Raw genomic sequence first — 14,947 nt, forward strand, 5'->3', positions numbered from 1 at the left:
CTAATTAGTCCATAATTTACAATCCACCTGGTACATATATTTCAACCTGTCAAGAACTTGTGACATCCAATCCACCTAATAGGTTAGCCGTATCACATGGATCACCTACTACAAAAATCAACCCTATCTAACCATCAAGTGAGCTACACCATAGAAAGCAATGCATATCATTGATAAATAGAAAAAATACAAGTGTGGTCCAGTTGAAAAGTAGATGGGCTTGATTTTTTCATGAATGTTGCTCATAGCAATCCCCACTCTATTGAACGGGTTGGATTTCCTATACACTTTGCAAGTTAGAAGTTATTTATTAAGTGGACCATAACCTGTGGTCCAACCGATTGGACTTGATACTCTCACTTCTGCAGCCCTCTGTGGAAGTTTTCAACAGAACACATGACCTCCTGCATAAACTCTTGTGATTTAACACTGAGGCATGAGTAAGGACCGAAATGGATTCATACATTTTTTGTGTAGGTCGTTAGAGGGATTACGGGATTAACAGCTTGCCGGTTCCGTACACAACACACGTGCCAAACAGACGGATGTAAGGATATTCCGATTAGCAGTTTGCTGGCTCCGCACACAGCACACGTGCCTAACGTGAAAGATATAAGGATCATCTGAACAGCATTCTGAGAATGGCCGTACGAAATTTTCCCATTGGTCACTTATAAAGAGTACCTCTCGAGACTGTTTGAAATTTTGTACCCATCATGGTTGGACTATACCCAATGGTGCTGAAAGTTGGGCCGGTTTAACTACGTTGGGTTGGGCTTGGGCATGATACATTGAGTTTGGTCTCCAGCTTTGGCCATACAAACACTAACTTAATAAAACTTGAGTTGTGCTTGAGTTGAGGTCTCAAGCTACATGACTCAAATTGGACCCAATTAATATATAAGTTTCTTATAAATTAGTTATAGTTGAGTGTAAGAATGTCTATGTTTAAAGTATATAAAGTTTTAATGCCGTTAGGTTTCATTAGTCCACATCATTTCTTATGACTCAATCTAGCAAGATATGCCAAATTTCTCTCTGCCATTGCTTCATATATAGTATGACTTTTAAAAGAATAATTATCATGTGTTTTAGCTTGTTTGCTTAGAAAAAATGAACTTCTTTATAATATATATATATATATATACACAAAAAATATGTGGATTGAAAATATATTAAGCTAATGTAATAATGAAAATATTAGCATATATCAACCTGGTGGAGCCCACTTGAGTCAAGCTTACGTTGAAAAGTCTCAACCCAAGATTAGGTTGTGTAGGGTTAGAGTTGAGGTGTAGGAACATCGGATTGAGCTAGAGTTAAGCACCAACGCGACCAAAGCCGCCTGACTTCAGCCCTGATACCCAAGGCTCTCAATGCCGGAAGAGCTGCGGTAGGTAGCTCTTCTATTGGGAGCCACATGGGTTGAACTTTCAAGAGATCCACCACATCCATCAATTATGTCGCTCTACGCATCCAAAAGTCAGGTGGGCCACACCATACAAAAATGTTGAGATAGGATGTCTATCATTATCTTCGTGAAGGGCACTGTGGTATTTATCCCATCTAATCCATTCATTTGATGTGCCTCATCTACGTGAAAGAATTACCCAAAAAAAATCATGTTATTCCACGATCAAGTGGGCCATATCACGTGAATTTAGAGGTTGTCAGGTATATTTTATAAGATGGCCCATCTGAGTGATGAATCAACCTGATTCTTGGATTCAAGGTTAAACGAGGGGTGATGCACCTGATGGACGGGTGGATTTCATGCACTTTAAATCGTTCCCCACGTTAGAGAAGTGACAAGGGTCTAAGGCAAGCCCGAGGCCCGAGGGCTGGACCCAAACTTGAAATGCAGGTACGGTGGGTAGGGACATGTTGCCCCGTTTAAAGGCGTGATTGGGCTGCGCCATACATGGATGTGTCCCCATTGAATTCGGATTCGATAGTGACCACTCCACTACTGAAATCTCAGTACTGGTCAATGCTGTGGGACCCACTATGATGAGTGCATTTTATCTATGCCGTCCATCTACTTTTTCAGCTCATCTAGAGCATGACCCAAAAGTAAGGCAGATTCAAATCTCAGGTGAACTACACCAGAGGAAACACTGGTACACCATTAAAAAACTTCAAAATTTCTTTTCCCCTTCAACCTTGTCTATGTGACCTAATCGACGTGTCAAATGGCAGATAAACATTACAGTGGACCTAAGAAATTTTTAGTGGTGGGCATTGAATCAGCACTCTTACCTGTGGTGTGGTCCACCTGAGATTTAGATCTGGATTGTTTTTGGAATAGTTTCCTAGAATGAGCTGAAAAACAATAGATGGACGGCATGGATGAAACACATACATAATGGTGTGGCCCACAGCACCAGCCAGTACCGTACCAAAATACAGCAGCTGTCCACATGAACTGAAAAGCCTCATGCTCGACTGCTGGATCTTCCAAAGTGGGAGATTCATGGATCTAATCTATCTACGGTGGGATGGAAATCAACACCCAAGGGCCTGGATTACAAACATCTTCCATCCGTGGTGGGATACGACAATCCAGTGGCCTGGATTAGCTAATCATGCACCCATTTTCCAGACTAATAATCCCGCGCGGATACTAATGAAAATCATCCGTCGCGTACCGGAAAGGCATTCCCGGCAGCGCAACGACAATTTTTTGTGAAACAATATAAAAGAGGAGTTATTTGATACTCCAGCAGCGTCTAATGCTTGATACGCAGGCACTCAAAAGTTGCATACTTAAACTAAACCGATAAATTGTGAAGCCCAATGTATCGAATTCATAATCTCAGTGTTAGATTCGTTGAGAAATCCTAAAATCTGATTATTGGACACTTCTCATTGAAATAGGACCATTGAGTTTTTTCATGTATGACCGTCCACTAAATGTTCCTTCAGATAATCTTATAATTGTAACTTTTTGCTCATCATACATCTAAATATTGACCCACAGTTTGGACGGTTTGAATTGAATTAATCGTATGCCATACATGCAATTTATATATCATTTCTAAATGCCTGCGTATCATCCATCACGCTCCAGATTATCAAAGTTCTTCTCTAAAATATTAAAAGGATGCCATCTCTAGAATATTAAAAGGATGCCCAACTGGTGGTACTGGAGATTTCTCCGGTAGGTGTTGTAGCCAGCGCTTACAGAACCCGAGCTCTTGGGGCCCACCATGTTGCGTGTGTGACATCCACTCCGTCCATCAGGTGCATCCATGTGAGTTTACTGTTAGTTTTAAAAGAAATAGCCCAATCCAAAAATCAGGTGGGCCACCTAAGTTTTTATCAGGGTGATTTTTTATTTTCCGTTCATCGTGGTGAGGAGGACCTGATGAACGGGTTGGATGGCATATAAAATCAACGGTAGACCCCACACAGGGTCTGGAATTTTTCATGGTGGGTCCCCATCCCCACCGTTCCATGTGGTGTGGTTCACATAAGTTTTGGGTCCCATTTATTTTTCGTCCCAGAATCTAACCCCGATGACTGCACTTGATGGACGGGGTGGATTTCATACGTACAATACGGTGGGCCACACAGAGTTCGAGTGCCGTAGGCGCAAACACCTGACCGGTCCCCCGTCCCAACTGATATGCTCTGCAGCTATGCTTTCTCTTCTAAAAGCGCCCTTCCAAAGGAAAAACAGATAGAAGGATCGATAGGAAAGCGAAAAGCTCTTAGAAAACCGCTTTCCAACGTCCGCAAACCGGAATCCGCCTCCCTCCGGTGTTTTTCAAAACCGATTTCGACTCGGGATTTCCAGAGCCATCGACATGGCTTTCGGAGAGCTACTCGGCATCGAACCTCAAGAACTCAAATTTCCTTGTAACTCTCCTTTCTTAGATCCGTTCTTTATTTTTATACGGTTTGGATTTATGCCCTAATTCTCTCTTCTTCTTCTTCTTCTTCTTCTTTTTTAAAAAATTTCGAGAAGTTGAACTGAATAAGCAGATTTCATGTCCTCTTCAGTTATCAAATAAGACAGATAACTATGTGGCTTTCAAGGTATACAATCCGTTCCCGCCTTTTCTTTCACTAAAAAAAGAGTGATTTTGCTGATAGAGATTGTAAATTCATGACGAATTTCTTGATTTTCTAAGGTCAAGACGACGAATCCGAAGAAGTATTGTGTCCGACCCAACGCCGGAATCGTCATGCCTCAGTCTACATGTGATGTTACTGGTATTCATCTGCATCTGTATGGTTTTTTTTTATTTTTTATTTTTTTATTTTTTATTTTTTTTATTTTTTATGTTCTGGGATAGACTGCATTGAAATAATGTCAAGTTAAATTCGTGGGCCATCTTAAAAAATCGAGCCTGAAAATCACACTGATTGGATGATCATAACCATCCAATTTCAACTGTTGAACTTGGGCCGCTGACCATTTTCTTATCCATTTGATTGACACTGACTCTACTGGCAGAATTGTATGTGTGCTCTATCCACAACAGGTGCATGGTTTTGATGGCCTGGAATAGGGTGCATGTATGCGACTCGTGTTGTTGATAACTAGCCATCATTTACTGCTTTGTAGCAAATGTTCATTGGACTAAGGCCCTCAAGAAAATTGTGGCAACCAATCCATGGTATACAAGGTGTACGTGCGTGCCAATCTAGACCTGAAAAATTGCGGACCCCATCACTGATGGAGCATAGATTAGAAATGACTGATTGGATGATCCTAGGCATATAATTTTGCCCATCAAATTTAGACGACTGACAATTTCATTTTCAACTGCCTATTCAATTCCGACAAATCAGTGTTAAAAATAGTTGAATCAGTATGTTCTTTTTTAGGCCATGCTGTATCTCAATGGGACCCATGATTTGGATGGTCTGGGTTGTGCATGCATGCAACGTGTAATGTGATGAGTTCACACAATGCAGTGAATTGAGGTGAACACATGTATAAACCCTCGTTCCTAATTCTGTATCTTTTTTCTCCAAAAAAAAAAAAAACAGTTGTGATGCAAGGGCAACGAGAGGCGCCCCCTGACATGCGATGCAAAGACAAGTTTCTCCTTCAGAGTGTTGTTGCAAATCCAGGCATGATTGCAAAGGACATTACACCAGAAATGGTAGTATTTAGAGTGCACGCTCATATTTGAGAATTGGATGGCTTTGGTTTTAACTTAGGTCATTTTTTTTCTAATAGTTTAACAAGGAGTCAGGGAATCTTGTTGAGGAGTGCAAATTAAGAGTCGTTTACGTTGCTCCACTACAACTGCCCTCACCAGTTATGGAAGGATCCGATGAAGATTCATCACCACCTAGGGCTTCTTCATTGGATAACAGGAATTCAAATGCTTTGGATTTTTCTCATGTGAGTGTTTGAGGTGTCCCGGTTTACTTGATTCCAAAGATATTATTTATTTATTTATATTTGTATTAATATTTTAGTTTAAAAAATCCTTGCTCACATGCTCATGTATTATGGTTGTAGGTTTCACTTGAGCCTCAAGACAAATCTTCAGAGGTTAGTTTTGTTGGATTTCAGGAGAAAGGTTTAAATAATCATGAATTATGAGTGTATAACTATAAGCATGTGATGACCTGATGTGAAATTGTGACTGCATGACAGTGGACATTTGCTTGACCTTGTACGTTAGGATACACATTTGTTGAGCCACGAGAGGTTTCAGGCCCAAAATTTGAACTATAACTGTTGGGCCTAACATGCCAGGTGTATTCAAATGGGCCAGGCCCATTACATGTTTGGTTAAGCAACTTAGTTTAACTTGGTCTTTGGTATTTGAAAGCTTTAGTACCTTTGAAAATTGAGAACAATTATCTATGGGCAACATCTTTCATGGACAAAGAAACATCCTCCTAGTTAGGATGTAAGTCTTTATGCGAGGTTACATACTCAAGTGATTCATGGACTGCACATGTTGCAACTCGGAGAAGTGCACTTATAAGGTTGTTTGTTCCTTACCATATCCATTTTCCCTCCAATTGACATGCGAGTTTCAGATTAATACTCTCTTTTATTGGATAGGCATTTTTTCTAGTTGTGAATCATGAAACTTGTATTGAATGTGGTACTGGTTAGCCAAGTGTGGACCTGAAATAGTCATTGGTATGTTTTGTCTTTTGTGGAAAGCTACGAAGAGTGGAAAGATGATGTGTTTTAAAGCAACTAAGTTTTCCATTGGTTTAGTCTAGTCATTAGAAACCCTACCCTGAATATGCTATAGTGTAGATCAAATACAACTTATTGGGCTTTTCATTCTTCAGTCTCTACACATTTTTCTAAGGTTGTAGTTTGAGTCTTAAAACTGGATTCCTGGATTCATCATCATCATCTAAGCCTTATCCCCATTCCCAATTAATTGGGGTTGGCTACACGAATCCTGCTCTGCCATTCCACTCTATCAAGGGCCATAACTTTAGTCAGATGATGGGTCATAAAGTCTTTTCTTACTACCTCCACCCACGACATTTTGGGCTTTCCCCTTGCCCTTTTAGAGCCTCCCACTCCTAACTGTCACAATTCTTGGTCTCTGTTTCACATGACCATACCATCTTAGTCTACTTTTCCTCATCTTATTACCTATTGGTGCTACTCCCAATTCCCTCGATGCCTTTATTTCTAACTAAATCCTTGTCTTGCAACTCATCTATCTCAACATCCTCATTTTAGCTATGCTCATCCTGTGAATGTGACATTTCTTGACCATGGAGTGCCTAGCATGGGTATGATGAAGACAATTAACAATATACACATGTTGTGCCTTAGTATTCAATGCATTTGGCACTTTTTTGTTTCTGCCTAAGAGGCAGTAAGAAGGTTTGACTGTATTCCATTTTCTTAGCATCATAATATTGCTTTTTGTTAGCATCATTTGTTTATGTTTAATGAAACTATGTTGAAATTATGAAGAACCATCATGCATATTTCATTTCATACATTTCTTTTGCTTGCTAACTATCATCGCCCTAAATTAATCTCAGAGGGCGACCTTTCTAATTGCTCCACTTTTTAACAGCAGACAGATGTGAAAATTTTCAGTTTTTATATTTTGAGTTTCTGAGTTATTCATAATTGTAAAAAGATGCTGCAGTTGTTGGTGCAAAATGCCGAACTGTTGCAATAACTACTGAAACCTGTTCAAATTTTCAGAACGGCAATGTCTTGATAGCTGCAAAGGTAGTTTTATCCAATGACATTGAATATTGATTGCATCTTGTTTGAGAGAGTTGAATTCGTGTCTATCTGTGTGTTTTGCATTTTCAGTTGTCTTTCTGCTTTGTTGATCTTCACTTACTGTTTTATTGTTTGTCCTTTAGAAAAGGGCTACTTGTAATTCTACTGGGACCAGATTCTCTGTGTTTGTGCACATGAACTTCTTGATACACTTTTCTACATATATGGTTCATTCAGGATAGTTATCTGTGAGCATTCTGTTTTAAAATTGAGTGTTTGATGCATATCCGGTACATTGTATTGTAAAGAAATATAATATTTAAAGTTCCTTTCCAGGTGAAGGCTGTGATTTCAAGCCTTACAGATGAGAAAAATTCTGCCATTCGAGTGAATAATAAACTTTGTCAGGAACTGGTGAGGAAGTTTTTCCCAATTCCTCATGAAATTTTTTATATTTATGGACAACCCATTGATTAAGTAAATGACTGAATGGAGGTTGTGCTTTATGGGAACTGAACACCTACCAACACGGTACCACAACTTGTGGTACCATACCAATTTTTCTGCCAACCTGCCACTTGTGTAGGACATCGACCAATTGGCATATTGGTGGAAAAATGGTACAGTACCACAAGGTGGGTACTGTTGCCTGTAGGTTGTCAGTTCTCATGCTTTATATTCTTGGAAGCTGTTTTTGGACTATATTATTTATACCATGTTGGGGTTTTTTTTTTTTTTTTTTTGGATAAGCAAACAAAGAGGATTTCATTAAGGAAAAAAAGTGAACCATACAAAACGAAGACTGGGGGATTATATTATTTTTACCATATTGACTGTTTGGTTCTTAATGGGACTTTTAGTTACTATACTCTGCTTTGTTCTGCTGTGTCTTTTATCATATGTATTGGCTTCTATCCTATTGTTTGTTTCATATCCGAGGTCAAGGGTTTGAGAACCCATGCGTGTGGGGTGGTAGTGTGTGTGTTTCTCACCTTTCAAAAAATAAAATAAAAATCACGAAGTTGAAAAAGTGGTTCTTAAACTTGTGGCCGACGCTGAGAGTTCGGTATTTCTACATCCATCCAGTACATCTGCTGCCCTTGATTGAGTGGAATGGCAGAAAATGATTCATGTAGCAGACCCCAATTAGTTGGATAAAGCTAAGATGATGATGATGATGATCCAGTACAACTGCTCATGATGTAATTGCTATTGCTTACAGTGCGACACCTCATAGTTTGGCGCCATATACAACTATCCTCATGCTGAGTTTCTCTTTTATGGCACATAAACTAAAGAAACATGACACTATCCTTACTAGGCGACAGCACTTAGTGGTAATCATCAATACTTATTAAAGCAGATAGCTTAGATATTTCCCGTATAAAAAATATGAAAAGCTACTTTGCTGGGTACTTTGAATTTCTCACAGATGCTTAAGACCGCCCTTTTTCATTACTTTTTTGTCTCTGAGAAGACTATTTGTGTTCCCTAGAATCAAACTGATATACTCGGATAGTAAAACAACACTGCTGAAGCTACTTTAGGTTCCCATTAGAAGGTCACAAATGGCAAATGCGTTTTTTTTGGGTAGCCAAATTGCACGCCCTTTTTTTGGTAACCAAATGGCAGTACTTTTCCATTGTCATCATCATCATCATCATCATAAGCCTTATCTCAATTAATTGGAGTTGACTACGTGAATCCTATTCCGCCATTCCACTCTATCAAGGGCCAAAATGTGAAAAGGGCTCATACTAGACTGTGAAAACAACTGAAAACAGTTACATCATCATCATCCTGTTCTTTTTTGGTAACAAAAAAATGGCAGATACCTTAATTGGAAAATTGCATTTTATTTGGAAAATGTGAAAACTCTATTTGCACATTGAGCGGAAGGGTGAAAGTCTGTCAAACTGGCTCCAAGCGAGACCATTTGGGCCAATGCCTGTGCACCCTTAATCCATCAAAAGAACGTGAGAAATGGGAGTGGGTTGTTTAGATGGCAGAACAGTTCACCCTACAGAATGAAGCCACTCATGGCCCAAAAAATATAACCATTCGCACACAGGCTTGCATATTCATACACAGGTAGTACAAATGCACTTCCCAATCGTATTCCCATGGACTTCTTTTTCCTCTTCGAAGAAAAACGTTGTTTATTGTTCTGTGACTACTTTGTTTAGGAACTTTTGAGGCGAGAAGGCAATAAGAGACGTGGCGGTTTCTCCTTCCTGTATGTGATGCTTATTGGCTTGGTAGGCTTCCTCTTCGGGTATCTTTTCAGGACATGAATCGCCAGTTTGGATGTTTTCCTACTTGTTTTTTTTTCCGTTCTCTAATCACTCCCACACCAAGAAAGAAGAAAATGATGATCATGGTTATTTGTTGTGTTGGGAGTCTTTGCACAGATAGAGAAGACATTTCAAGGGGTTTGAGACTTTGTAATTGTTAAGCAAAAAGCTTGTATGTGTAATGCCTGCTTTGTCAAGGGCCCATTCTAGTAACTTTGTTCCCACTTTTTTCTTTCCTCTTTCTTTCCTCTTTTTAAATATCTATCGCTCTTACTTGGGATGTGGAATGATCATATGTGTTCGGTTGTATGGGAGTTGCCATACATTCACTTTGTGGGGTCCACTGTATCGTTTTTATTCTATCCAAACTGACCATCAGATGTGACACCCCATGTTAGCTGCAGAACTCAAGACTCAGGTGGGTACATGGTACAATGGGAGGGGGGCACCTGGCCATAGAAACTTCAAAATTGTGTGGGGTCCAACCTGATCTATATATGCCATCAAGAATGACGGGACACCGAATATCAGCCCGTCCAGAACTCAGCTGGGCTACAGCATGTGAATTTGGAGCTTTTTGGCATGATTTTACCATGTTTCCTGTGGTGTGGTTTGGATCACCTAGTTTTTGGGATGCACCTAGTTCTGCATCAGTCCAGCTTTTGGATGCATGGCAAACATGAAGCGGCGCACCTGATTCTGGGTTTGGATTCTTCAAAAGCATCATGGTGGACCCCAAAGAAGTTCAAACGTATGGCAATCCATAAACACTGGAACATGTGTAATCATTTTCGACTTCTGTTATTGTTAGCTTCGATTCAATTGATGTAATTCTCAATAGGGGGTAGGTTGTTTGTGCCAAACATGGGGGCCATGCCACGAACCATGGGGTTATGATTTATCTCACAGGAAAACAGAGTATATGCACTTTCATTCTCTCTGTACGGTTGGTCCGACCTGCATGCAGGTGGGCCCTGCTGTGTATTGTGATGGTGGATTGGTGTATCTTTGCATCCCCATTTAGCAAATGCTAGCAACTCATGCCACCCACATGGTTACCAAATCTGTGCGGTCTGGATTGCACAACTGATAGATAGACCACCTCATGGATGGGTCAGTGGATAAAATTTCGCAGCAGATGGGCAATTTCTAACCATGTGATCGTCCAAAAATAGAATGCTTAATGGCTGTTGCTCCACATGTGACTGTCCCAAAATGAGAGATTGAATTGGACTGGACGGCTATGAACTTCCAATCGGCCTTATTTTTGGAGTTTTTGCAGGCGGTTGGTCCAATTAGTGGAACCCATTTTTAGAGAAATGATCACAAGGTGTCAGACCCACTAGTAGGTGTGAGATTGAGATTGGTTTGGTAGCCTGCCATGCCACCGAATTTCTAGCTTGCCTTGATTGCCGCTGAACATCTTGCCGAGATTTGTGGCTTGCCTCAACTGCCACAGCACATCTTGCCTGTGTACGGTGACTAGAACGGTTCAAAGTAGGCCCCCAGAATGCATGGTCAACATCTTAATCATCTAATTGGTGATACGCACATGGACGGTTAAAATAAAACAGCCATCAAAGCTCTACTTGGTTTAAGCTAATCTGAACACGTTTGTTCGGCCTAAGCCTGTCTGAATGGATTTATTCTGCAGCATTAACTGCTGTTTGCTAGTGGCATGTGCAAAATGCTGGTCGTCTGAATGGATTTATTCTGCAGCATTAACTGCTGTTTGCTAGTGGCATGTGCAAAATGCTGGTCGACAGAAGTTTCAGAGCGCCACCACATGTCAGTTGAACATTACATGTTGGCGCATGTGGACATTGTTGGGTGCTTGAAGATGGACAGTCTCGCTTATGGCACATTCACATGTGGCACATGTGTGATGCATGTGAGAAGGATTAGGTTGTAACGGCTAGTTTTCTTGGGCAGCCCTCAGCTTGTTTTTATTAAGATTCATGCCAACTGTGGTTGAAAAACCGTTGATAGATGGAAAAAAATAATAATAATAAATTCAAAAACAGGTTTGATAGTTTCATTCTTTCCTTCCCAATGCACTTCCCTTACGACATCTCAGCCATTACTAAAAATTGTGATGACAGTCATGAATTTAGGCTGTTAACATTTCCATAATCCATACAACTCCAGGATTATGTTACTCTGAAGATGGAGATGGGAGCCGGCTCCAATTCTCATTTCTTACAACAAAGATGGAAAAAGATGAGGACATTGCCAAATTGGAAGAAATCCATTTCACCACAGCTCTACAATTCCATCCGCTCTCTTCTGCAACAGGGAGATGATGTTTGGATCGATACAGCAGCAAACACGGTCCTTATACATGTCTTTGTTGAGTTAGTCAGAAACCTCAGTCAGTCAGAAACCAATCGCCCTAAATGATGAACAATCACTGGCATGTCATACGATGGGTGGGCCCACCTTCCATATTAACACAGCTGCAAGGTACATTACTAATCTCCTTATTAGGCTATGGATGCTTTTTACCATTTATAGTGATGACCTCCGTAAGATGGGGTCACTGCTTTCATGGATTGGATGCTGTGTTTTGTGTACTCTTAAATCTCCAAACTACTGTAGAACTGTTTTACAAGGAAAATTCCTCCTTGACCTCAAGGTCTCTTCATTCAAACTGTACATTAAAATAAGCATGGGACCAAGCATGGGAGCGATGGAGAGAGAGACAGAGAGAGACAGAGAGAGAGAGTTCCAAAATGAATCAATGAGGATGCTGGCGGTTAACTTAAAAATCAGTTCCTCTCATTCTATAAACTCTAATTTCGGATTAAATCTCCAAACTACTCTGGAACTGCTTTAAAAGGAAAATTCCTTATTTCCAAGATCTCTCCATTCCAGCCAACTGTTCATTTGGGTTTCACTTAAAAAACGAGCTCCTCCCATTTTAGTTAATATTAATTATGTAGTGGAGATCACAATTGTTGGTTATCAAGGCTATTTTTAATCCTTACCAAAAAAGAAATATTAACTCTAATACACAATTACAATTAAGTAAAATGAGATGAACTCATTTTTTAAGTGGAACCCAAATAGGACTTTAAGGGCCAGTTAGATACCTAAGCACCATTTTGAGCCAAACCCGTTGAGCGTTTGGATGCACCTTCACAAACCCCATTTGATCTCCCACCCATCGAAATAGATGCTAAGTTTTCAGAAAATCGACCAACAAAGTCAATCCGGACTTGCTTTTGTGGGAGAACCCCTTTTGCAGAAGTTGGCGTTCAATCGAGCCCTAAGGCTCTGCAAAAATTCAGTTTAATCAATGCTCCCCAGTATAAAAATGAGGAAGTAGCACACAAATTGCATCCAAGAGATGAACTCACATTTCATGTTTAAGTGGCACCCAAACAGGCCTTAGGGCTTTGTGAAAATCCAGTTTAATCAGTGTTCACCAGCATTCAAAATGAGGGAGTAACCCTCAAATTGCAACTACATTTAATTCAAGTCCAACTTGAAGGCAAAGCAAATCAATTTGGAGCTCAAATCCTCTAAATGAATGCCAAGGAGATCTCAATTTGGTTATTTCCAATTGTAACTAAAAATTCAATTCGATAGTGCATCCAAACGCATCCTCCCACAAGATCAATATCTAACCCTTTCTATTAATTATAAGAAAGGAACCCAAACTAATCATACATTAATCCAATCCGGCACTGTTACCATCTTCTGTTCTGAATCTAAAAACCCCCATTTCACCAAAAAAAAAAAAAAAAAAAAAACAGATCTTTATCCATCCAACAGAGATTTTCATTAAAAATCTCATCTGGGTATTAACAATAACAGCATCAGATCCTCTCCCAGCTGTCTCTAACTAGGAAAAAAATAAAATAAAATCAAAAGAAAAGCATAAAAATCCCTAACCTGTGTTATTACTGTTATTACTAATCCCAGTCCTCCCATGCTTCATCTGGGCGAGCTCCAACTGCGTCTTCATAAAGAACTGCATCCTTTGTAATTCCAGCTCCTTGGCAAACACCATCCGCTGCTGTTCCATCTCCATCACCTGCTGCAGCTTAGACCGCTCCACGCGCTCATAAACCTCCCCAAATTCCAGGACAGCCCGCGTCAGCTCCCTAACAGAATTACCCGCCCGGGCCTGAGCCGAGCCCCTCTCGATCCGCCGCTTCTTCCCATTCACGGTCACGGGCGGGAAGCTGTCAGATGAATCCGGCCCGGCGGAATTGGAGGACCCCGGCATCTGCTGCTGCAGTGGGGGCCGCTGGACGGGAATTCCAATGGCTGGCTTCGACACGGAGATCGGGATTGTGGGCGTGGTGGGCATGGGCGCCGCGGCGGTGTTTGGCTTGCGAGGCGGACCGCCGATGAGGCGGTCGAGCTTGGTGAAGAAGACCCACTTGCTGGGGCCCGAGCCAGAGGCGATCTTGGCCTTCTCGATCTTGTACTTCTTTTTAACGGTGTCGATGCGGTTCTTGCATTGGACATCGGTCTTCAGGGGCTTGGTGTAGTCGTCGCGGCTGCTGACGATGTCCGCTACATCCTTCCAGTGCTTCTGCTTGAGGTTTCCCCGGCTCAGCTCCAGGTATCGTTCGCCCCAGGCGTCAATTAGCATGCCGGTGGCGCCCTCGCTCCAGCAGTCCTCACGGCCGCTCGTGGCCGCCGGAGCCCTAGAAGGATTTTGAATGGGAAGAGCTAGGGTTAGGGTTTGATGGTGGTGGTGCTGCTGCTGGTGGTAGGGCGGGGCAGCTACCGTTACTGGCTGTGACGATGCCGTTAGACGGCCGTTAGGGTGGGATTGGATCTCTTCGTTGTCAGACGATTCGGGTTCGGATTCCTCTTCCTCTTCCTCTTCCTCCATCGGGTTTGGGGACATTGGGATGGCGTGATAACAGAGCTGACGGAATTTCTAACGGTGATGGACGGAAATGGAGGAGGATGGGAGGGGAGAGAGAGAGAGAGAAGGCAGATGGGTTTTGGGGGGAATGGAAGGACGATGAAGGTATTGGGAGGTTTGCCGACCGGAGAATCTTGACGGGCGTTTTGACGCCTGATTATTTTATTATTTTGGGTGTTTGACGGAGACCGGGCGTTTGACGGCTCCCGTTTATATCCGGGAGTGGAATGGACACGTGGAGGGAAGACGAGGTGCGATTTGCTACGTGGCCAGTTGACATTGGCGGGTGAGGAAACTGGTACCGGCACGGTGGCATAGATGCCGGCTTCTTGCAGGTCGGTTTTCTGGCCTGAGTACTTCCTCATACAGGGAGCATTTCGTTTTGGCTTAGCGGCTTCAGCCAAGCTAAGCTGATTAGAACGGATAATTATTTGATACTCTTGCTGCGTATGGCACTTGATATGCAGGCACTTAGAAATGATACGTGTGGCAAAGAATTAATTAAACTCAATTGACTGAACTTTTTAATCCAATCACTCAAAGTTAAACTATAAAAATAAAATTATTTACACAATCCTA

General features: G+C 41.4%; 2 protein-coding genes across 4 annotated transcripts; one reads left to right on the top strand and one right to left on the bottom strand.

The window, feature by feature from the left end:
- The first annotated feature begins 3,630 nt into the window (after nt 1-3,630).
- On the top strand, nt 3,631-9,712 carry LOC131248295 (vesicle-associated protein 1-1-like). 3 transcript variants are annotated; one of them, XM_058248523.1, is made up of 8 exons: nt 3,631-3,861; nt 3,971-4,041; nt 4,137-4,218; nt 5,002-5,117; nt 5,195-5,362; nt 5,483-5,515; nt 7,330-7,434; nt 7,523-7,600. In XM_058248523.1, exons 1-7 carry the CDS (start codon nt 3,810-3,812, stop codon nt 7,426-7,428), a joined length of 621 nt encoding a protein of 206 aa, XP_058104506.1. In that variant the 5' UTR covers nt 3,631-3,809; the 3' UTR covers nt 7,429-7,434; nt 7,523-7,600. The 3 variants fall into 3 exon arrangements, with proteins under 3 accessions (XP_058104506.1, XP_058104505.1, XP_058104504.1); XM_058248521.1 differs by lacking the exon at nt 7,330-7,434 and adding an exon at nt 9,373-9,712 and having other exon boundaries at nt 3,633-3,861; XM_058248522.1 differs by lacking the exons at nt 7,330-7,434; nt 7,523-7,600 and adding an exon at nt 9,373-9,712 and having other exon boundaries at nt 3,632-3,861.
- Nucleotides 9,713-13,098: 3,386 nt separating this feature from the next.
- Nucleotides 13,099-14,859, bottom strand: LOC131248296 (trihelix transcription factor ASIL2). Its single transcript, XM_058248524.1, has one exon. The coding sequence runs from the start codon at nt 14,345-14,347 to the stop codon at nt 13,373-13,375; it is 975 nt and encodes a 324-aa protein (XP_058104507.1). The 5' UTR covers nt 14,348-14,859; the 3' UTR covers nt 13,099-13,372.
- Between the last annotated feature and the right edge of the window lie 88 nt (nt 14,860-14,947).

This window comes from Magnolia sinica, chromosome 6, assembly GCF_029962835.1.
Source record: "Magnolia sinica isolate HGM2019 chromosome 6, MsV1, whole genome shotgun sequence".
Lineage (NCBI taxonomy): Eukaryota > Viridiplantae > Streptophyta > Magnoliopsida > Magnoliales > Magnoliaceae > Magnolia > Magnolia sinica.

What these genes read in the sequence shown, in the direction of transcription:
- LOC131248295 (XM_058248521.1), top strand. Translation starts at nt 3,810, where the DNA reads ATGGCTTTCGGAGAGCTACTCGGCATCGAACCTCAAGAACTCAAATTT. An exon ending in CTCAAGACAAATCTTCAGAG is followed by an intron (nt 5,516 to 7,522) that starts GTTAGTTTTGTT and finishes GTTCCTTTCCAG; the next exon opens with GTGAAGGCTGTGATTTCAAG. An exon ending in ATAAACTTTGTCAGGAACTG is followed by an intron (nt 7,601 to 9,372) that starts GTGAGGAAGTTT and finishes TACTTTGTTTAG; the next exon opens with GAACTTTTGAGGCGAGAAGG.
- LOC131248296 (XM_058248524.1), bottom strand. Translation starts at nt 14,347, where the DNA reads ATGTCCCCAAACCCGATGGAGGAAGAGGAAGAGGAAGAGGAATCCGAA.